Consider the following 22,662-nt stretch of genomic DNA (forward strand, 5'->3'; position numbering starts at 1 on the left):
AGGCATTTTAAATAGTTCCAGTGACATCTAAATTTAGATAAGCTGTGTTTATTCATAATGGGGCATAGCTGTTCTGTGAACCTGCTCCTTTTTATTTTATTTAAGCACACTGAGTTTTTGAGACCTACAGCTGAAGTGGTATTGAATCCCTTTAGTCTTCAAAAATAGATCAAGCTCTTCTAGATGCAGAAGCACCACAGTGATGCATCACAGTATTAACCCTCTAGATACTGTGAAACCCTTTAGATACTGTGAAGGCTCTATCTGTGGTTATTAAATTGGGTCTTACTCTGTGAATAGGACTCCTACATGGTCAAAGAACGTAAGTGCATAATAGTAACCAGAGCTGCTTGGCAAATGAATGTGTTGTGATGATGCTGTCAGAGTAGTAAAAAGTGGGAGTCCTTCTCCCCTCAAAATGGAAATATTCTGGTCTTCCCAATAAACACAGCAGCCAAAACAGTAAAGATTCATAAGTTTTGGATTTGATCCTGTGAAATTTACCCTTTGTTTTAGCCAGACTAAATTTTTCATGCACAGAAAAGGAACTATTCTTCAAAAATTCCCTTTAGCTTAAATAAAATCTTGACTTGCTGCAGTCTTAAGGCTTTCAGGAACAACTGGTCCCTGAGAATTTGTGGGAGGAGACCAAGGTAGAAATGCTTGGGAGACCATTCCCCATCCAGTCTTGGCCCATATCATATTGTGACTTGCTGTGAGATGTGGGAGTGCAGAGACAGACCCTGCAGAAGTCTGTTAGAAACCAGGGGTGGAGCAGGATAGGTATGAGAGGCAGGGAGGAACTTGTCCATGGGATTTATGTAGTAGGGAACAAAGTCAGCTAGGCAGTCATGTCTGTTTGGAGTTAGCTTTTAGCTTTACAGAGCTCATGAACAACTTCCAAGCTGTGGTTGGAAAAGTCAGGGCAGGGGAGGTATGGAGAAGACTTACCAGATGTGCCTGGAACCAAGTCTTCTGCTGTCCTTGCTGAGAGTTCATCTGCAGCCCGCAGGGTATCGTCTTGAGTAGTCGTGCCTGCGTGTTGTCCAGGGCTCAGGGCTCCATTTTTATGGCAGGGCTGCCTCGTGCTATTCCTGATTACAGGAAAGAACAGTGAGCCATTTAGAATTTGTGAGTTTTTAACCTTTTTCTTTGAGGAAACGTGGGGAGAGAGGTATTCCTGCATTTATTGACTGTCTGTTATGCTGTGTGTGCTTCTTATTGAAGGCAAGGTCAGAGAAGTTCGTCTTGTCTCTCAGTATGACACGAACGGCCTAGTTGGCACAACTTCTCATTTCATTGTACTTCATCTTCACAGTGACGGCATCTAGGTTGACTGCTCAGGCTGTCTGAATCATTGTCAGCTGCTATAAATCTATAGGCTCTTTAAGGTCTCCAGAATAGTCTTTATTCAGTAATACAGTTCTCCCCTTTAGTCTTCTCAGTCTCAGATGAGTCAGTAACCAATGTATGTGGTAGAAGTTTGTAGGACTGTGTGTGTCCCGATAACTGGTTTTAAATGCCATTGATTTGCTGTGAAGTCCTTGTGGTATTTCTTTGCCCCCGTGGTCCTTTGGTGAGGATAAAGGCCCCTCTGGGGACCTGAACTGGGCTGGAGGGTCTGTGACAGCTGAAAATGATTCAGAGGCATACTGGAGACAGCCAAAACCAATTGTTGCCAAGAAGTACAGCTCACTGGCTGTATTTACTCATATTTTTTTTTGTCCTTTCACCCGTCTGCTTCCCACAAGCTCTACCTGCTCCTCTCCTTTCAGCCCCTCTTGCTAATAGTTTACATCATTGTTTTGCATTGCTTTTCCTTGCACCACGTCTTATTCCAGGCACTGCCGTTTCTGCCTTTTGCATCATGAGCTTAACTAAAACTGCTCTTCCTAAAAGCTCTGGGGGCTATCCCCTCCCTAAATTGCAGAATAAGTTCTCTCCTCATTCCCTGCTCTCTCTAGCTCTGTTTCTTTTCTCTTTGCAGGGCCTCAGTAGGTTTTTGCTCTCTTGTTCGTCTCATGTTCTCTTGAAGTTCCATTCAAAAGGGTAAAAGGCTCAGGGGCAACCTAATAGCAGCCTGCTCAGACCTGAGAGGAGGTTATCAAGACGACAAGCCCACTCTTTGCCATGGTGAACGACAGGAGCACAAGAGACAATGGGGATAAGTTGAAACAAGAGTAGTTCTGAGAGGATATAGTGAGGAAAAAAATATATCACTAAGACATCAGTCAAGCATTGGAAAAGATTGCTGAGAGAGACTGTGCACTCTTCATCCTTAGAGGTTTTCAAGACCTAGCTAGATAAAGCCTTGAGCAACCTGGTCTGGCCTTCTCGCTGACCCTGCTTTGAGCAGAAGACTGGACCAGCAACCTTCCAGCCTGAATTATTCTGTCCTTCTAAGTTTATTCTTGGCTTCATTCTCATTTTCCTCTCCACCAATCTTGTCCACAAGACCATCTTGGTGAATTCTCTCTCTAGTTCATTTTCAGTTCAACATCTCTCCCCAGGACCTGTATTTTTCTGCCTAACTTAAAACCTCAGCCTTTCATACTGACATCTGCCTGTTAATGTCTAACTGTCAAACTTGGTTTAGTTGAAACTTAGTTAATCCCACTCTCCTCAAGCACATCCACTTGATTTCTAAACCGTAATGGGTTTTGCTACTTTCTGCCTATTCCAGATACTCTCTGCGATCCTGCAACTGTTTTTTCTGGTTGCAGAGAGGCTCTAAAAAAATCTTAGTCATCCAGACCATTTTAGCTGTGTCTGCCTGAGTTTGTAGAGAGCTGAATGCAGAGAATTTCCTGTTGGTTTCAGAAGATACTGAAATCACACTGATTTCACTTTTAAAATGCCTGTACTTCACTGCTTTTTGAAGCATAGAAGAGATGGAGAGAGAGCTGTCATTTCGGGTTGGTGTTCAAGAAGGCACTGCAGAGCTGAAGAGAGATGTGTTTGATGCTGCCTTCCTTAAAAGAGGCTTCATTTTCAGCAGTCTGGCAAACACAGCCTTAAAATTTGATTCCAAAATGACTTGCTAATGATGGAACAGATTGCATTGTCTTTAAGCAAATATTTGCTCTACATTGTACAATTTTAAATACTTTTGAATGCAGCTGCAGGAGTGGTGTCCAGTTGTATAACATTCCTGTTGCTAAGAAGTAACAAAAATAAGTGTAATTATTTATCTTGGATGCCTGAAAAAAATCTCTGACATTTCTTGCACAACATTTGTTTGAGTCTGACTCACAACACAGACTCTTATAATTAGCACACTAACTTCCATTAATTAGGCTGACACTTAATTGGAGCTATAAAAAGCAACTGTGACATGTCTGGTTTTAATCAATTACCACATGCTTCAGTCTGGTTCATGACAGCTGCAGTGATTGTTAATGACTTTATATTACTGGGGGGCTGAATTCATGAACTTCATAGGCACAACAGTGAGCACAGGGTCGCTTAGCTGGTTAGAGCTTTCTGGTCCTCATGGATATGCCGTTGGTCCTCTCCGCTTTTTTTGAGGGGAAGCAGGCAATTCCCTTGCAAGAAGCATGGTGGGTGTGCTGAGAGTAGCTGCAGTTCAGCCATGTCCCTGGGTTCCATGTATGAAGGGCTGAGTGTAATCCCAGAACTGTCTTGGACTATGCTCTCTTTATCTCCTGACTGTAAAAATCAAGTACAGGTAGCAACAGAAGAACAGGTTTTATGGTCATCTGAGGAAAGGTGTCATCAGATGAAATTCTTGGTCCTTCTTTTACAAGTAAGCTAAGATAAACCACTATGTTTCTGTCTCGAATCCAGTGCACGGTCCCTTTTCCTTCTCTGAATGTCTTGTCATCCTTATTCAAAGCGGTAGTAGGTGCCATAGGATCTGTGCCAGAGATCCCAGCATCCAGGTTTGTGTAGAACCTTGCAGCTGAGCTTCATGCGTGTGCCCAGACAAAACTGTGATAGCCGCAGGGGTTTAAGAAACCATGGCTTTGTGAGTTACAACAGGGCTGTTATAACCCTCTGCCCGCGTGTTCCTTGTACCATAGTAGCCGCATTCATGGTGGCTTCTGTGAACTTGTTTTATTTTACGACTGAGGCAAGCAAGAAGCCTGTGGGCAGTCTGTTACTGCAGCTCAGCTGACCGTCAGTGGCTTATGCCGCCGTTGCAAACTTGATAGTTTACGAGAGTCTGAACGTGCCTTGTGTTCAGGCTGCAGCTCCTGCTTCTCAGGGAGTCTCTGTGCCCCAAGAAGTGGCTCCAGTATGGGATGTTAAGGCAGGTAGATTCATCCCTATTTGCTCCCACAGCTTTCCTTAAAATAGATGCACAAATCCAATAGTGTGCGGTCTGAATTTCTTCAAGGGTTTGCTGTCATTGCACTGAAGTAGAATATGGATATAGATACATGTCATAGCTGGAACGTGTTGCATTTAATACAGCTTTTAGTAATTTTTTTTTTAGTACAGTTATTTACTTTGTTTAGTTACTGTAGAATTTGAGGCCTTGGAGATTTTAAATAGCTACACCCAAACTTTGAAATGTCGCCTGAACCATGACTCCCTTTGTGCAGTAATGCACTCACTGATGCAGTTTCTTGCTGTGATTCATATTTATGGAGTTTGTAGAACCAGTGTCCATCTGAAAAAAAAAAAGATAAAAAAATCCTCTTCATAGCTATTATAATGCAGTTTCTGGAGAACATGTGTTTTTTCCACTCTGAAAGGAAAAATATTTAACCCAATTTACACACCCCCCCCCCCCCCCCCACCTGTGTTGGTAGTGTATTTTTATGGCTTAGAGTAGGAGTCACTGGGATGATTAAGTTTTGAAAAACACCTTTGCTCCCTGTTTTATTTAAATCTTTGCAACATTTTATATCAATCCTTTATAGAAGATCTCTGTTGGCTAGGGCATGGGAAATGGTTATTTGAATAAATGCTTAACCACTCTGGTGGCTTTCATCAACCCAGCTTGAGTTATCATTGCTAATCGGTCATTTTATTGACTTTAATTAGAAATAATAATATAAAAACTAAGACAAAATAAGACTCCACTGAGAATGAAGTACAACAGTGTGGCATAAAAGGGTGGAGGACCCAGGCTGATGCGATCTTTGAGCCTGGAGCAGAAGACATTGTATGGCTCTGAGTAACTCTGTTTCCTTTGTCTTGATTTTCCCCTATTCTCCTGCCATCTGTAAACTAACAATACACTGTCTAGGTGTGCTGTGTGGTTTAATAAACAAAATGTGGGGTGCTTTGCCAGATAATTAGGGTATATAGGTCACATTGTTGTTAATTACTCAAGTGTGCCTGGATCATTTTCAAGCAGAGGTGGATGACCTGGGGAGGATCCTTGTCCCGTCATCGTCTTTTCTTGCCGCTGAAGCTGGAGCAGAGGATGTGGCAGGGGGAGAGCTGGTCCTGGAGCGTGGCCGGAGGGTGCTGCTGCGCACACGACCTTGCGGGCATGGTAGGACTCTGCCCTTTGGAGGTTGCAGCGAGGGAAACGGCTGCGTTGCTTCAGTCTGACTGGCTGCGGGGGAAGTTTGGCACTTCCCAGTCCCTGTCTGGGAACTTAGCATTATTTTTTTTTTTTTTTTAATTTATGTATTTATTTTTGGCTGCTTACAAAAGGAAGTACAGTCCCGTCTTGTCACAGCATGAATTGAAACCTTAGCACTCAGCACACCAGCTCTGCTGCCCAGGCCTAAGCCTCACATACTGCTATAAAAGCCCTTGTCAAGATGCAGCTTTTCTCATCTGCCCTCAGAGGGCAGACAGAAGTGGCATGTTTTACGAGGAATCTTTTAAAACTCCTTTTCTGCTGCTTTTCTGGATAAAATTCAGTCCCCCCTGCCACCTTTACAACAGAAACGTGCATTTTCATTGTGCAAAATCCAAACCACCAAACAATAGTAATGGGAGCATTATTTTTATATTGAGGTTAAAAAAACGGGTATTTCTGTCCAACTCTGAGGTTTTATTTAAACACAGTCTACCCAGCTCAAGGATGTAAAGTATCTCCCTCTTCTCAAAACTGCTGGGTACCCGTACATCACTAGCATCATTAGGAGCGCTGGGTTTTCAGCTCCTCCAAAAATTAGACCAGGGAGGCATTAGATCAGTATGTTTCAGTGGTTTTCTGTGTGCATGTGGTTTCTCGCACCGGGCCAGAACATCTTTCAACGTACAAATTTCGGCATCCCTGAAAATCCCAGTCGTGCTTAGGTCAAGCACTGCAGCTGACTGGTGTCTCCTGACAGCCAAGCAAAGTCATCTGCTTATTTTGATGGAGCAGGTAGGTCGTCCATGTTCAAAATGAATATGGTTGTGCTGGAACAGAGTGGAATTAAATCAGATGTCTCACTTTATTAATTTCTTCCCTTCCTAAGGGAAAGGACAATGTGGCTGACAAAGCTAAGCTCCTGGGCTTTAGGGTCACCTTTCTTTCCTTCCCTCCTCTGCTGACATCATGTGTTGTTTTGTCCTTGGGTTAGAAGCTATTGTTTCTAGATTTTCTTGCAATCTAGATTTTGGTGTGTGCATGTGGTAGGGAGGGTTGGTGGATGATGGTGCAGGGGAACATACTGTGTTGAAGGGTCACATGCTGTGCTCATTTAGCATGGCCAAAGATAAGGTTTGGCACAAGTCACCTTTCAGCTTGACTCTTCACTGCAGACCTTGTCAGAGTAATCACTGTGTTTGTGTTTATGCAGATACCGGTAGTATTTTGGAGTGAGAACGAGGGCACTGTACAAATGAAGAGCTGTGTGTATACTGGTTTGGTTTAGCGCTTAGCCCTGAGTCACAACAACCAGCTTCTGCCTCCAGCTGTGTCACTACTGTGTGGTGTGACCTTGGCATAGGCTGTAAGCTGACTGTGCAGGGATTGCATCTTCTTGATTAATAGCCTTGCTCAGAGTTATATCCCCTTGGTTCGACAGCACAAATAAGTCTTTATTACCCTGGTAACAGCGTGGAGTCCTGGCTCAGAAAAGGAGCACAATCCATTCCTGGCTTGGGAACCATCAGCACAATTAATTATATTTGGATTGCAGTGTAAAAATTGCCAGTAAGGCGGAGATGCTCAGGCCTACAAACATTGCGTGAGTTTAATTAAAAGGATGATTTTAAGCAGCTTTGGGCACAAATACTTTATACTTCTCTATTGGTTTCTATCACTGCCTCAGTAATGAATTGTCAACGAGTTCAAATGAAATAAGCTTTCATTCTGCATGGCATAAAGCTCTCAAAGGCAGAGAGGTAGCTGCTTGTGAAGAGCGTTTTAGTAGTGTGTAAAATAAGGGTGAAAAGGGGGAAGTTTTTTTCCTTCCTGGATGTTCATAGGGTAGAGATCACAAATGCAGCCTGTGCAAGAATGAGCCTCCACCAAGCAATCATCCATGCTGAAGGACGGCTGTGCTCCAGCAACGCATCCAAGCGCTGCTGTCTGCGTCTAAAGGGACTCTTGTGAGCCTGTACCTAGAAGGTGGCTAAGCCCTTCGCTGGGCTGGGACAACAAGCTCAGCGTTTTGCAGGATAGGGCCCTGGCTTTTGCAGCGGTTCAGTGTGTTGGAGGGAGCGCTGTGTGTATTCTCTTGGCCTCCACATTCAGCTCTCAGATTTTCCCAGAGAACTGGGCAGAGCGAAATACAGTCCCAGAAAGGGAGCAATTAATTAAACAGCTCTGTGCCGCCTTCTGGTGTCGACCTCGACAGCGCCTGTGAACTGCATAAATGCACTCAGACTTGCTGTCCAGAGCTCTGATCTGGGTGAAGCTGACTGCAAAGGGACTCATTTCAAAGTCTCTCTTGTGTTCTTTGGTAGCACGTACAAGGACAGAGTTACAGACGTTACTGCTCTGCCTGTAATGGCTAAAGAAAAGGGCTCGACAGATTACTGGGCTTGCTTTTATTTATTTTTATTTTTCCCCTCCTGTGTATGTGCTTTTGTTGAAGACGAGGAATTAGCACTACTGATTTTTTTGAAAGACTCTTAAGTGCCCATAACCCCAACTGACCTAGGCACTTTTGGAGACTTAGCCAGAATTTTCCAAGTTATTTTTAAATGCTGGAAGTCTTGCAGAGGTCTGGGAATGTTAAATGATTGATTATTTGCATCATAGAGCATAGGAGTCACAGCCCTGGACTGAGGCTCCATTGTGTTAGGTGGTGAATGCACATAGAACAAAATGACTGGTTCTGCTCTCGGTACCATGAAATTGGAGCGGAGTCAGCTCCCATCCCTCTTTTCTAATATATTTATACATGCTCAGTGTGATAGAGCAGTGTATCAAATCACAGATATGTTTTTTAATAGCAGTTGAAGTACAAATAAAGGTCAGATTTGTGTAGCATGCATTTGTTTAATGTCTTGAATGGCAGAGCACAGTAAACAGTATATGAATGCCTGGATGAAAAATAATTGTTCATGCTTGGAGTTGATAACAGTGCCTATATGTATTTTTAGCTGTGTTTCTCTGTTATGTCCAGGCCTCTGGTCAGTGCTGCATTGCCATTACCAGATGACTTGCATTTACTGTGCTCCTTTGATCGCTTTGCCAGCATGACATCTGGCTAGTTTCCCTTTGCCAGGGTCCCAGGATCATGGTGAAGTTCTTACGGTTATTTGTATCTATCTTTTCACTTTACAATTAGCCTGAGAAAAGAATGATTTCTCCCCTCTCTGCAGATATGGGTTTATTTGGGGGTTTGGGATTTTTTGCCTTCTTCCAAGGGGCAGGCAGGCAGGCAAATTCAGCCCTACACCAGTGATGTCAGGTTCTCTACAGGCTGTCACAAAGCCCTTATCCCTGCTGTTTTTGAGCACCTTGGGATAATCCATGAAGTTGCAGTGCTAATGGTTCGTTTTGTACACTGTAGCACCTCCTACATTTACAAGTTAGAAAAGATTGGTTACGACAGGATGCCTAGAGTTGAGAAAAGACTGAAATCTGTTCCTGTGGGAGTTGTTCTGCACTTCTCTCCAAAAGCTCTGTCTCAGGTACAGAGAGAGGCTTTATTCTTCCAGCACAAAATCGATCTGTGACTGTGAAGCGTTTGACCATGATTAACATTGTGGAGCAATAAGGGTTTTTAAAATTTTTTTTATTACTTTTAGGTATCTTGCAGCCAGCAAGCCCCTTGGAAGATAAGTAACTAGTCATCATGCTTGGGCTGCTATTCAGTAGGAAATAAGTAGAGTTAGCTCAAAGTGCTCATAGTAGCCTGCATTGCTGGAGACTGTCATCTGCCATGGTAACCTGCAGTAACTGAAGTGTCAGTGCCCATGCCTGGACAGCTGTTGAGAAATGTGTCTCTCACTGAAGCCAAACTGTTGCTCTGTGGGACAGGATCTCTTTGCTAGCCACCTGGTATCACACTTTAGTTCTAAGTGTTACTTTGACGACTTCATGTCAGCAAAAAATTCAAGACCTGCACATCAAACCGAGCAGACCTGAGTGGGTACTTTAGCAATTGCAAGCTTTTGAAAATATTTTTGTCTTGTGTCCAGTCCTGGCCCAGTCACAATCTGAACTTGTGACTAAACTCATTTATTTAGGGAAAATTCTTTCTTTAACTGAAGAGCCCCAAATTGAAATATTTTAGCAAAAGCCTGAAACATGGGCACAGGTACCACAAGAACCTGCGTCTCCTGTTTCCCACTGCAGGCCAACTTCTGTGGCCTGGCAAGTTTTTGACCAGTTCTGCCTTAAACATTAAACAATTTTGGCCAAGTGACTCATTGTTTGATATTTGTTGTTTGTATTGCTATAGCAGTTGAGGCTCTTAAGCTTTGGATTCAAGACCTTGTTGTGCCAGGTGCTGTAGGAACATGGGGAAAAAAACCAAGAAAAACAAAAAGGCCTTGTGAGGAAGAACATGCATTTCTGTATAACCCAAGACAACAGATGGCTACAGATGGGGGAGCACAAGGAACTGATGAGATAATACTGGCCTGTGCAGTGAGTAAGTGTCTTGGTACATCACTTCTACACAATCTAAACATTGCTGAGGTTTTATAGACATTATAGCAAAGGACAGTTTGAAGGAGGATGACCGAGTTATGGCAGTTTACAGTAACATCACAGCAAGTGAGAAAGGCAGCAGAGGGAAAAGAGGCATGCTGAAAATTATGCTTGAGGAAAGATGTTTGCTGCATAATCTGGTTGGCATCGTAGATGCTGTGGTCATGTATGAGAGAGTACAGGTACGGAAGCAAAATAGAGACAGAAAGTGTATTTATTGGAGCAGGGAAAGCAGAGCCAGTGGGGAAAAGAAACCAAAAGGCAGGCTACATATTCAGAGTCTTGACGTGGAACTTTCTTCTGGCGTTTTTACTGTTAGCAGCTCAAGGAAAAAGAAAGTGCTGTTTCTTTGGATCGTAACTTTTAACCATCATGTGACATGAGGGAACAGATGAGTGAAGCAGAATGTGTGTGTTCCTTTATTTGCAGTGCAGATGCCTCTGTAAGGGGCAAAGGAATAATGCTGCTTTTTGTAGCGTTGTTTATTTGAACTTCAGTTTAACAAAATTAGCCTTTGCAAAAACTTCAGCGAACATCCTCTTTAAGTTGAAAGCTTGCAGAGCAAGATGCAAGTCAAATGCCAACCCCAGCAATTAGCACACATCCTTTCACAAGTGTTAAACTGTGCTTCATCTCTACTGGTCAGGTTCTTTTTCTCCTACACACTGTCTACAGCTAAAAATGTCAAGTTAAAGATGAACCAAAGATAGCAGCTGCCTAGTCCATGGTTTTTTCTGAAGCAGCTCGGTCTCTCCCCAATCATAGTTTGCTTCCCATGCAGCATGAGAGGAAACACAGCTGTCACGGCATCTGTTTGGGAAGCTCTTGCTGGCTTGAGGATGTCTAGGAGCCCAAGTGCTCATAGCCCACAGTGTAAAAGGTATTGCTTGGAGTGCAGCTTCACCACGGTAAAAATAAAACTTTTAAAGTTGTGTTGCTGTTTGATAGGAATGTTTCTTACAAAGGAAGTGGAGAATCAAGAAGGCTTTTGTATCCTGTGTAACGCAGCATGACGTGACTGCAGAACAAGAGAGGATGTATTTAAATAGGCTCCCCAGAAGGTTGCTGGAGAAATAGCTTCATAATAGGAAATGCATTGGTTGCTTCGGCATAAAATGATATCCCAGATGTGTTCTCTGCAGTAGAGACCCTTTTTAGCTGAACCATTTTTAGCTGTGTGGAAGGAGCCCAGCTCTTTATCTCGAAGGCTCTTTTGGCAATGAACTTTGGTCTTGCCACTAGAGGGGGACTGCAAGCCGTACACCGTACATCTGTCCTGCTGGGCTTCGGCGGCCACCTCTCAGTGCTAACACCGGCCCAGCAACTCCAGCAGCAGGACCCGCTCTGCTCTGTTGAGCTCTGGGGTGTCACAGCACCCATAAAGGTCAGACCTTGCAGCCAAATAAACGTGAAGGGACGTGGACAAGGGGAGCCTGACTGGTGCAATGTCCGTGTGCTTCTCCAGTGATCTGGTTCTGCAGAATGTAATTTTTTATTCCCACACAGCTACAAAAAGTGTCCTGAGCATGAATGGTGTTCAGCAAAAGCTGGTTAGGGTTTGTACAACCTCCCTGAGTCGTTAAGAGGTGTGAATAACCCCTCTCCGTGCCTGGTTGAAGGAATGTAACAGCAGCATACCCAGCAGCACCATTAAACTGGTCAAAGATGAAATAGAAACATGAGAAACATCTAGATCCTGGGAGAAAAGTGGGGGCTTTAAGTATAGCAAACTCGCTTGTGTGCTGGGGCTGACCTACCTGTTTCTTGTCACCTTGCAGGGCTTTTACCCATGTGTTCACCTTTGGCCCGACGTTCCGAGCAGAAAACTCGCAGAGTTGCCGGCACCTGGCGGAGTTCTATATGGTGGAGGCTGAGCTGTCTTTCACTGAAAGCCTCGAAGACATCATGCAGGTGGGCACTCCAAATGTCTGTGCTACAGGACTGGTGCCAGAACTTCTTCCTTGTCCCTGAGCTGTGCTCCCAGCCCTCAGCTGAGGTCGCAGCTTCTCTCGCCCTGTGTGACCTGGGTAGAGGTTGCACAGGGACTTCCCAAGGATCAGGGTTTGCTCAGCAGAGGTGAGGCCACAGAGAGGATTTGGAAGGGATCGTATAGGCACGAACGCAGCCCTCATCTGTATGGGAGGCTGCACAGTTGCTGTATTGCCAGGAAATGTGTAAATGTGCTTGACTGGTGCTAATGAAAGTGGCACTCTACCCTTCAAAACCTTCAGCATCTCTCCAGTGAATCTGAGCGGTATTTATGCAGTGTGTCCCTTGGCGTGCTCTGTAAAGAGCTCCTTGAAACCTGCGTTGAAATCTCAAGTAGAAACAACAGTTCCTGGCATACACTATCCACTGTGGCTTTAGCAGAAGACTGAAAGAAATCCTTAGTCAGCTAGCTTCTGATTTTTCAGGATTGACCTCTTAGTTGCAGTTTAACCACGTGATGGATGCTAATGCATCTTACTAGTCTCAGCATAAGCCAGTTTATGCCTAGTAGGACTTGGAAGTAAACATCCACACGCATTCTCATATATCAGATAAGCTCCTTGGAAAGCTATTGGAGAAATAGCCTTAAAAAGAAAAAGACCAGAGGCACTGGCTACAGATTTATAAAATAACATCCAGGTGGTGGTTTCTTCAGCCTGGATCATCTACAGTCTGCTGAGTCAGTATGGCCTGACAGCAGAGCTGACATACTCTGTCTCTTGTGTGTGCTGCTTCTGCATCTTGGATGTCTGGATGGCAGTGGGCTGTGTGGACTGACCCATTGGGTATCCCTGTGCTTTGTCATTAATAGCATCCTACTCTTTCTTTTCTCTCTCCATTTCTCCAGAACAACTTTGTGTATTCTTAGAGCATAGCATATGTATATGTTTGCGCCTTACTTACTGAGCCCGCTGTTTCTCCAGGTAATCAGGACCTGACTGAAACCTTAACTGCTTTTATCTAGTATAATAAGCAGGGTCTTCTGTTAAGTGGTGTTTGACCCCTTAAACACAGCAGGAACATATCTCTACTCTTATGCTGAGAACACTAATTGCTTGGCTTTTGAAGTATAGACAGCCAGTTCAGACGATTCAGGGAATTAGATTTGAGAACGGTTCTGGAATGTGTAGGGCTTTTATTTGTAGGGAAAGGAGGAACCCTTCTTGGCTTGGCTTTTCTTGTTGCTAAACATCTTGTGAAGTCTCAGCTTGTGCTCTCCTCTTTTGCTTCTTACCTCTGTTCCAAAGTCTTTGTTATAGGGACAGATGCTTGTCAGAAACTCTCCTAGCAGCCATCGTTTTGCATTCCTCATAGCAAGTCTACATTGCAACATGCTTACTTTTGTGATGTTCTCATTTGCAGAAGTGGAGTTCCTGTTTTGTTTATTTTTAAATTATTGGGCAATCTCTCTTTTTAAAAAAAAAACAAAACTGACAGCTGCTCTAAAGCCTAAGTTAAGTTTCTTTTTCCCCACGTAACTGACCTAAATTCAGTGTTTTCTCATGTATCTGCCCGTTGGGCAGTTTGTCTGTTTGTCGTCATCTGCAAGTTCTTTGTTCAGTGCAAAACGCCCAGTTGAAAGCCTTGGGGGCTCTTGGCCAGGGTTAGCATCTGAACTTTGTCCTCACATAAAGAGCTGGATTGTTTAAAATTTATTTTTAAAATTGGTATTCAACATTTGGACTGAATACCTCTTAACTTCAGCAAGTTAGTGTGCTGGGAATGCTCAGCTTCTTCAGGGACATCTTGAAGTATTTGCCTATACACCATTAAAGAAGAGCCTTGCTACAAAGGTGTACGTGTTTACCATTCACTGATGAGGCTTGAGATCTTTCTCTTGGCCAAAGCTCCAAAAGAAACATAGCTTTCCTTACAAAATAAAAAGAAGACGACGACTTAGTAACAAAGTTACATGTATTTGGGAGCAAAGGGCCTGAAATCTTAGAGCAATGGCTTTTTTCCCCACTGTAATTGCACAGAGTAGTGCTCAGTTATTCCTAAATTAGTAGCACAGTTGTTGTGAAGTCTTATGCGTCTTGATCACGCAATCTAAATTTCTGTTCTGTGCCAAAATGTGTTTTAGTGCTACAAAGAAGCTTAAACTCTCACAATACTGGTTTCACAATACTTTCTGTGGAAAGTCCCATGGTCCCATGTGCTCAGTGCAGTATTCTATGCTGGCTGGCTGGCTGATAGAGTTACTACTTCAGTGTACAGGGTATATGTAAGTGCATCTAAGGAGAGGCCTCTGTGGCCTCTTTCCATAAGAGTCTAGTCAAGAAGTTGAGTCAAGTTGCCCCAAAGCACTCTTCCTCCAAACTGGATGAGAAAGAGGGGGAGTTAGAAGAAGGTCAGGTAAGACAGTGGAAGGGGTCTGATTTGTATGGAAGTGTCTGGACTCACTAGAGCCATCGCCCCTCCAGTCCCTGAATTGGAGGTCCAAGGTCTCCAGTCTCATCTGTCATCTGAGATGCCTGCTGCCACCCTCTCCCTCTCTCTTCAGTGCTGTGTCATGTAGCCGTATTTGTAGATCATTGTCTTCTATTTTTCATTCCACTGTCTTAGCAGTGCAGTGAATTTAAAGGATCCCACTTCACTCATGATGCTAATGGGGTCTCAAAGAGGCCATATGATGCAGTCATTATTGACTTTCATCAAATGCACATACAAAACCATGCTAAAAAAAACCATTATTTAGGCTGTAAAGTCAGGATATGCCAGAAGGAAGTTTTCCTGAGGGCATTTTTGGGAGTTTATGCATATTGTTAGTCTTCCTTAACAAGAGCACATCCTAGCACCACTGTCTCTTTAAGAGATGGAGAATACATCTCTTTAAGATGGAGAATACAATTTAACACACAGTATTTGAGCTCTGTCCTGAGGGCAGAAGTATTGTCTTCCACTGGTTATGTACTTAATCAAAATTAATTTGCTGTCATTACAGCCCAGTGACATGGAGCATTATTACCTCTGTTTTATAGAAGGAAATTCAGGCATGAAATGAAATCAACAGTGGCACTGATTTTTGGATGTCAGTTTCAGGGACCTTAGATCTGAAACACCGGTGTGGTTTGATTTCCAGAATAGTTTGCACTCGGAGTACTTTCTGTCTTCAGTGCCAAGGCTAAGACAGTTGGGCAAATCTGACTCCAGTCTCAAGGGAACAAACACCGGTAATCACATGGGAAAGGTTTGTTCCAAGTGTCTTGCGCAGAGCTCTTTAGAGACATTGGGGTATCTGCAGGGCTGTGGGTTCCTTCTCTGAAGTGGCGTACAGCTGCCATAGCTGAGGCTCTTTCTGTTTCCTAACTTCCATCAGCATTTATTGTTCAGCTTCGATGACCAGTGAAGCAGTGGTCTGACAGAGAAGAGTCTCCTTTTCATAACAACAGCATCTCTCCAGAGTGGGTCCTGAGCTGTTGGTTATATAGCTGAGAGAGGAGACTTTATGACCAAGAACAGATGCGAATCTCCCCTCTGTGTGTGTGTGTATGTGCACACACGTATGGTGTGTGTGAGCAAGCATGAAGGTAAGCAGTAATGGTCCATTTGGTGACTGTTTCATATGTAAATGCCCTGTGATCCACACTGCATCCATATGCATACCGCAGGTAAATGCATAAACAAAAATCCTACTGGCAGTTTTTGTGATTTTTCTGAAGGTGTCTTATGTAATAAAGATGATTATTTGAACCCTTCTTGCAGTGTAAAGCACCTTCAATTGCTGCTGCTGACATTTACTGCTGTTTTGTTGATGATTTCCTCTGTTTCAACTCCGGTCAAAATTTTATTTGATAAGAGGATAAGTTGCAGCATCAAAAGATCCAAGTTAAAATTAAACAATACAGTTGGGAGCCACTTCTAATCAAAATTGGACAGTTAACCATTAAGTTCCACAGCAACATTGGGGAAGGACAAGACTGATACTGCTGAACTTCTTTGAAAGGTGAAAATCGAGAGAAAGTCTGGGAGCAATGAGGGAGAATGGAAATCTTTCATCTCTGTCTTCCTCGCCTGCCCTCCTACCAGCACAATTTCTACATTTCCATTATGAAGCAACCAAATTAAAGGGCTTTTGGACATCAGGAATCCCACCTCTGAGATGAGCTACTTGCTTCGATTCCAATGGCTTTTTCCCTCTGTAAGACTCCTATCAAACATGTTTCTTTCAGGATACGTTCAAACCAATCACTTCTCCTGTATCTGCAGCTTGTGTTCCCTCAAACCAGCAAACCAGTGGTTATGCTTCTCCACTCATTTTTCATATAGCCTACTTTCCAGTCCTTCATTGTATTATCTGCCTAAAGCCATAACTTCTCAGTTGGAGAGCTTTTTTTCCCCTCCTTTTTGTTTTTTCCCTCCACTTTTCGTGCCTAGTACACATTTGGCATAAATAAGAGCAGCGAGGAGGCCACTGCATGACCCACGTGTCTGTCTTTTTTGCCAGGATAAAACCTCAAGTCTCAAACCTGGAAATATTTCTCAGATTGTTTTTCCCATACCACCCACATCTTTTTTCCACAAGAGGAAGCTGCTTATGTTGAATGCTGTGGGAACCTAATTGTTACTTTATCGCACAGTGAGGAAAAAAAGTGCTAATTAAACAACATGCTTTTCTGAAACCAGATGATACTTTCATTTTCTGGAAAGAGGAAGCTTAATGTAAAATCCCTTCGACTCTGCCTGGTGAAACCAGATGAATTGCCAAGTAGTTTTCTAATTTCATTTGCATAAGCCTTTTTCTAGCTACTTTGAAGAAAGTTCAAAGCTGACTGTTTGGTTATTTGCCACTCAGCAGCAGGAATGCTAGCTTTTCATTTCCTCTGTGTTTGAGTACCAGTAGGGGTAAAATTGTTCATCTGCATATGATAATGCTGTTCCTTTATTTGGATCTTACCTTTTTAAAAAGAGGGCCCAGGGTGATGCAGGGGCCTGGAGGCTGTTTAGCTCCAGAGGAGTCAAAATGGACTGATTTACCACCTTCTCTAGGCTGGTGGGATGCAGAGGTTGTTCACCAGTGCAGAGCAGTGTTTCAGCAGTTTGGGAGACGTGATGAAGGATGTTCTGCTAAACATGAGAGTTTGAACATTGTGCCCAAAATCTTGTCTTGGCTATGTCAGTTGCCCAGCTTCTTCTTTTCTGTGCCTTTTGTTCCTCTTACCCTGTAAGATCTGGTTCCTTGCAAGGCAGAGACCTGCTCCTTCCTCAGATCTGCTGACTGAACATCAGGTTCATCTTTTCACAGTTAGTCTCTTCTGGGCTTTGCGGTGTCTAGGGACTTGCTACTCACCTAGATATTATCGGTGGATACTTCACTTCTCTCAACTCTGCAATTAATGTAGCAGTTGTTATGCTTACAGAAAAAAAAAAACAGGAATGTGCCAGGACTTTCAGAGGTGCTTTTTGTTGCAAAAAACCTGGTCCCATCCCAGGCTGAGGTGATGTGCAGCCCCGCTGCATTGCTTTGTTCCTTACAAAGGAGATGAGAATAAGGAGGGTGATTTTGAAGAAGAGTTGGGACCATCAGTACTACACGGGTGTCAACTACCTCCTTTGTGCAGTTGTAAGACTACAAGGAGTCATGGGAACTCTTAATCTGCACAACAGCAAGTGTCTTGGATGGTCTGCTTTGCTTAACCAAAAGAGAAAAGTACTCTTAAAATGGGTTGATCAAAATGCAGTGGCATCCCACATGGGGGCTTTTTTTGTTTAGAACCAAAATGGCATTTTAATTTCTTCATGGGTAAAGCCCATTTTACTGGATAAGTGTATCCAAATTGGATGATAATGTCATTTAGTTAATCCACAGTAGTTTAGGGAAATGAAACCACATCTTTTTTTAGTTTCTCAAATATCCCTGCATTGTTGGGTCTTCCGCTTTAGCGCTCTACTCATCTCTGTACAAGTTCTCTTTGCTTTGCTCTTACTGCGCAGAGTCTCTCTAGCTGGGATCTGTTTGATGGGCTGGCTCTACACAGTACACATTTATTCTCTCCTTTAGTTCTGTCTCTTCTAACAACAAAGCAGAAAAACAGAATTGCTCATTACAGGACAGATACCTCACGTATAATTAATCTGAGACCAGTCACCACAAATGGTTGTAATGTGTGTGTTTGTGGCTGACCAGGGCTGCTGCTTGAATATTTTAGCTGTGTTTTTTTCACTGGAGATACCTGACTGAAGGTACTGAGGCCATCAGCAGACACTGAAACCCTAAACCCGTAGCAGAAATACAGGTTCCACTCCTCTTCAGCTACTGAGCAAGCCTGCTAATTAGGAGCGTTAACAAGCAGGTACCCTCTTATGCAGTCTAACCATGCAGGACAGAAGCTCCTTCTGTACCCTTTGGCGGATGTGTACTGTGTTTTATTTATAGTCTGGGACATCTAAGCAGTGTTAATTTCTCATGCACTCCTGTTTTCTCTATTAGGTTATGGAAGATCTTTTCAAGACAGTGACAAGCACTGTGTTCTCCAAATGTCCTCATGATGTTGAGCTTTTTCATAAATACATAGCTCCTGCCCAGAAGGTAATAAATGTGACAGGAAAGAGCTGCAATCCTGTTATGCATTTTGGGGGCTCTTGGCCTTAGGAAGGCTTAATTTTTTTTTTTTTTTTTTTTTTTTTTTACTGTGTTGTCCTGTGTTAACAAACTATGAAGAGCTAAAAGTTGGCCTGAGCTTAAGCAATTGTTCAGATGAACAGAGAGAACACACAACTTTTTGTAGCTGATAGTAAGTGTGGTAGAACTGTAGCTGTCACATCATCTATCAGCCTCTGAATCATCAGCTTCAGTAATCAGGTACCCTTTTAGCACTGAATGGCCGGGATTGGATTTTGACCCATATCTAGATCATAATGCAGACCTACAAATTAAAACTTAGAGGGAGGTAGCTTTTTTAAGTTCCCTCTGGGCCCCTGAACCCTTAAGAGTAGCTTTACGGTTTTATTTTTTCTTGTTTTGACCAAGGACAGGTTGGAAAAAACGCTGAAGAACAAATTTGTGATGTAAGTACTTTTATTTCAAAATTATCTGCAAGAGGGCTTTGGGGGGAAAGAGTTCCTATTTTGTATATGTTCTTTTTCTTTCCCAACTCCATGTCTTCTGGGTTAGCATAATGTCTCCAAAAGAGCATGAATTGCAGTTCCCTTTGTACTGTTTGTCAGTTGCCCTTTCATATCTGCATGAGACTGGCATCTGAATCTGCTGGCCTTTGGCTTTTGCTTCCCTGGACAAGATCCTCTTTCTGTAAGGGTATCCTCCTTCCAGCATGTACTTGCACAGTGGTTTGCTCGCTGTCTTGCTTGGTTTTGGCTTTGGTGCTCTGCCTTCCTTCAGACTTCCACTCTGATGGTTCCCTTTTAATGAAACTATTTTTTGATATTTAAAAATCTCAATTGGTTTTGTATTCCTGATTGCTTGTGCAAGTCCTGTTCCCAGTTCTCTGTGTGCTAAAGAACTGAAGGCTTTTGGTTTCCCTCCTTGGCCCCCAAGAATACCTCCTCTTCCCTACTATTGCCTGTCTCTTCAAACAGTGGTGCTCTCCATTCATCCCACAGAACATTGTAGGGCTGCTTAGCCCAGCACTGGTTTTCCTGTTAAGCAGCTACAGCCACGCTTGGGCAACAGGATCGTGATAGATCCCTGTGCCTCGTGCCTGCATAAGCACCATGGGAGATGTCAGTGAAGTCACTGTCTCCCCATTTCAGTCCTTCTGTCTTTGGACCTAACTGATACTTCTGAGAGGACAAAGTTGCACTCAGCTTCTCCCATGGTCCAAGGAAAAAGAGAGTGAGTCAGCCTCTCTCTCTCTCTTCTCTGTTTCTCTCTTCATCAGCTGCTGGCAGATCTGGGGCATTCCTGGCTTACACACATCAGTTACATGCGTTGAACTTGTGCCAGTGATATACCTCATTTGGACCATGGTGTCTCATAATCCAAACACATGGAGCAATATATTCCTTCTTGAGGTATTTCCTCCAGAAGCCTTCCCTGTATTAGTGAAACCTTGTAGCTGGGTGTAAAGAGCTCGTGCTCTTTAGGGAATTTGGTTTATAATTGGATTTAGCCAATGATACAGAGAGATTAAATTATTGTGACCAGGTTATTCTTTCTTCTCTCTGTCCATAACATTTGCTTGGTATGTGGAAAACTTGTCAGCAAAAGTATCTTCCATTGAGTCTTGATTTCCAGTTATCAAACCTGCAGCATCTTTCACTGCACTTTTTCTGTTTGCTCTGCCATGATGCTGTTCTTTTGTATTGGTGGAAGTCACTGGAGAATCTGCTCTCAGATCTGTCAGAGGAGTAGAGAAACATTGCTGCAAATAAATCTCACAATTTTTGCAAAGTAAAATGAAAATGTTTGAGCTACAAGCCCTTTGCTCTCTGGGCTGTTATTTTTGCCTAACAACATCCTGAATGGTAGAGCTATGCCGATGAGGGCATATTGTTTTCTTAAAAAAAATCCACAAATCTCTATGAAGCAATTCTCTGCAGAGCTCACTTCTGACTGAAATGCAACATTGCAATAATGCAAAAGTGTCTTGAGAGCTTAGCATTTCCTGCCCTGCATGTAGCTGAAGCACAGGAAAACATGGGGTTCTTGCCGTATAAAATGGTTTTTGGTTTCGTTCCAAAGAAGCATTGCTGGGAAGTCTGACATCACAGCACACGTTGGCATGGTGGTGGGGAAATGCCTCCTTAATTTTCCAGTACGGCACTTAGCCAGAAAACTTTCTTGTTAATCCTTTCACAGTTATCTTAAAGACTTTTTTTTTTTCTTTTGCAGAATTTCCTACAATGAAGCAGTGGAAATTTTGAAGCAAGCTTCTCAAACTTTCACTTTCAAGCCAGAGGTAGGTAGTTGTGTGGCAGCTTGTCCCTATGCCTGTTCATGCACACAGCCAGCCTGAACTTTGTAGATCTCATTTCGCTCTTTCTGATACAAGAGTTGTTACTTCACACAGGTTATCTGCCTCCTGGGGTGTTTGCTCAGTTGTAACCCAGGTACAACTTTTGCCCTTTGGGGAAGAAACGGAAGCAATATAAGGAGTGAGTTCTGTAGCAAAGAACATGTAACGTTTGCAGGAAAGGAAGTGATGAGTTTGCTGTTGAAGGACCAAGGCTTTGGCAAAAGCGCTTCTCTTTACTGTATGTGAGTAGTGCCAAATGTGTTGCATATCCAGTAGCAGTCAAGTAAGGAGAGTTGCTGTAACAGTCCTCAAATAAAGGAATAATATTAGGACAGCACCAAAAGTTTGACAAGGACTAATAAGCCAAAACCAGGTCAAAATACCGTGTAATCTAGATCTAGGTAAAGGCAATCCCTTGTCTTTCCAAAGCATAGATGTTGACTGGGAGAAAGAATCACATGCTAGTCTTTCTAATACTGTTAGATTATGGTTTTCTGAAAATCATATTTTGCCCAATTTCAAACACACACACCAGTAGGGAGAGCATTCGTGGTGGTGCTAATCTCATGTGTACGTGTATCCTGATTAATCTTTATCTTGTTCTGATGCTTTGAGGAAAATAACCCTCTGGCTGAAGCCACCTTTGTAGCCAGCTGGGTAACTGTCTTATCTCTGTGTACAGGTGGGTGTAGAACCTCAAGTCCTCTATCAGTACTGCCTTGATATGAGACAGCAAACTCAGGATATTTTCAGATGAGGAGAGTCTGCAGAATATCTGTTCCCCTCTTCCCGTTCCGCTCCCCTGATATTCTTTGCACATCCTATAATGAACTGGAGGTCTCTAGTCAAAAGCCACAGAATTTATAGCATTGCTGGAAGAAAGGAGAAGTGAAGGACATTACAAATGTCCAACGCTTCTGATAACAAAGAATTGTTTAATAGGATGCTGGGTTTTCTTAAATGAGAATTAATGTAGTGTGTAACAGGACACAGCAGGGAAGAGAGCAGTCAGCCTAGTAAAGCTGCTTTCTATATACCAAAGGTAATACTGAAATAAGGCTTGTTTGCTGGGTTGAGTAAGCTGATTTTGGATAAGTGCCTCTTTCCCCTAAGCTATGTGGAGTGTGATTTGGGGGTTTTTGTTTGTTTGTTTGGGTTTTTTTCTGATTTGATACCAGATGGTTGGGCTTGATGCAGGGATGATCTGGCCCTGTTCTGTGGAAGTTAACCACATTATTTTCATTGCTTTGCTCTGCCTTAAAACTTGTGAAACTCTTGTCTGCTTAGCAAATTTTCCCAGTGGCCTGTGTGAGAAGTTGCTGTGCTTGGTTTCATGTTATTCAAAGCTGTACATCTCTCCTAGGCAGCGATTTTTCTGTGTCTCTTGCCACAGGCAAGGTGCACCAAAGCAGCATCCCAGGTCCCTTTTGCTGTCTTTACAGTGGGGCTGTGACCTCCAAACTGAACATGAAAAGTACCTGGTGAAGCACTGTGGAGAGGTTCCCGTGTTTGTGATTAACTACCCATATGACCTCAAACCTTTCTACATGCGGGACAATGAAGATGGACCTCAACATACAGTAAGTCCGTAGGTCACACTTCCACTTCTTTTTTGGCTACATATGTGTCTTACCCTACTGCTAGATAGACAGATGAGAATAGTCTTCTGCTGGGCCTCTTGTCAAGAAGTCCAAGATGAGACGTGACCATCAGGTCATCCTGTTCAGTCGT

The 22,662-nt window shown here is 43.1% G+C and overlaps 1 protein-coding gene across 3 annotated transcripts in view; it reads left to right on the forward strand.

Annotated features, from left to right (window-relative positions):
- The window catches only part of NARS2 (asparaginyl-tRNA synthetase 2, mitochondrial), a 52,735-nt gene that overhangs the window by 19,904 nt on the left and 10,169 nt on the right, over positions 1-22,662 (forward strand). For 2 of the 3 annotated variants that reach the window (XM_030042351.2, XM_030042354.2), the window contains exons 7-11: positions 11,806-11,938; positions 18,447-18,545; positions 18,981-19,024; positions 20,808-20,874; positions 22,374-22,511. In XM_030042351.2, the coding sequence (XP_029898211.1) occupies positions 11,806-11,938; positions 18,447-18,545; positions 18,981-19,024; positions 20,808-20,874; positions 22,374-22,511 (481 nt within the window). The remainder of the gene's footprint in view (positions 1-11,805; positions 11,939-18,446; positions 18,546-18,980; positions 19,025-20,807; positions 20,875-22,373; positions 22,512-22,662) is intronic. The other variant, XM_030042352.2, reaches the window with a different exon arrangement.

The sequence above is a fragment of the Aquila chrysaetos genome, chromosome 19, assembly GCF_900496995.4.
Source record: "Aquila chrysaetos chrysaetos chromosome 19, bAquChr1.4, whole genome shotgun sequence".
NCBI classification, from domain to species: Eukaryota; Metazoa; Chordata; class Aves; order Accipitriformes; family Accipitridae; genus Aquila; species Aquila chrysaetos.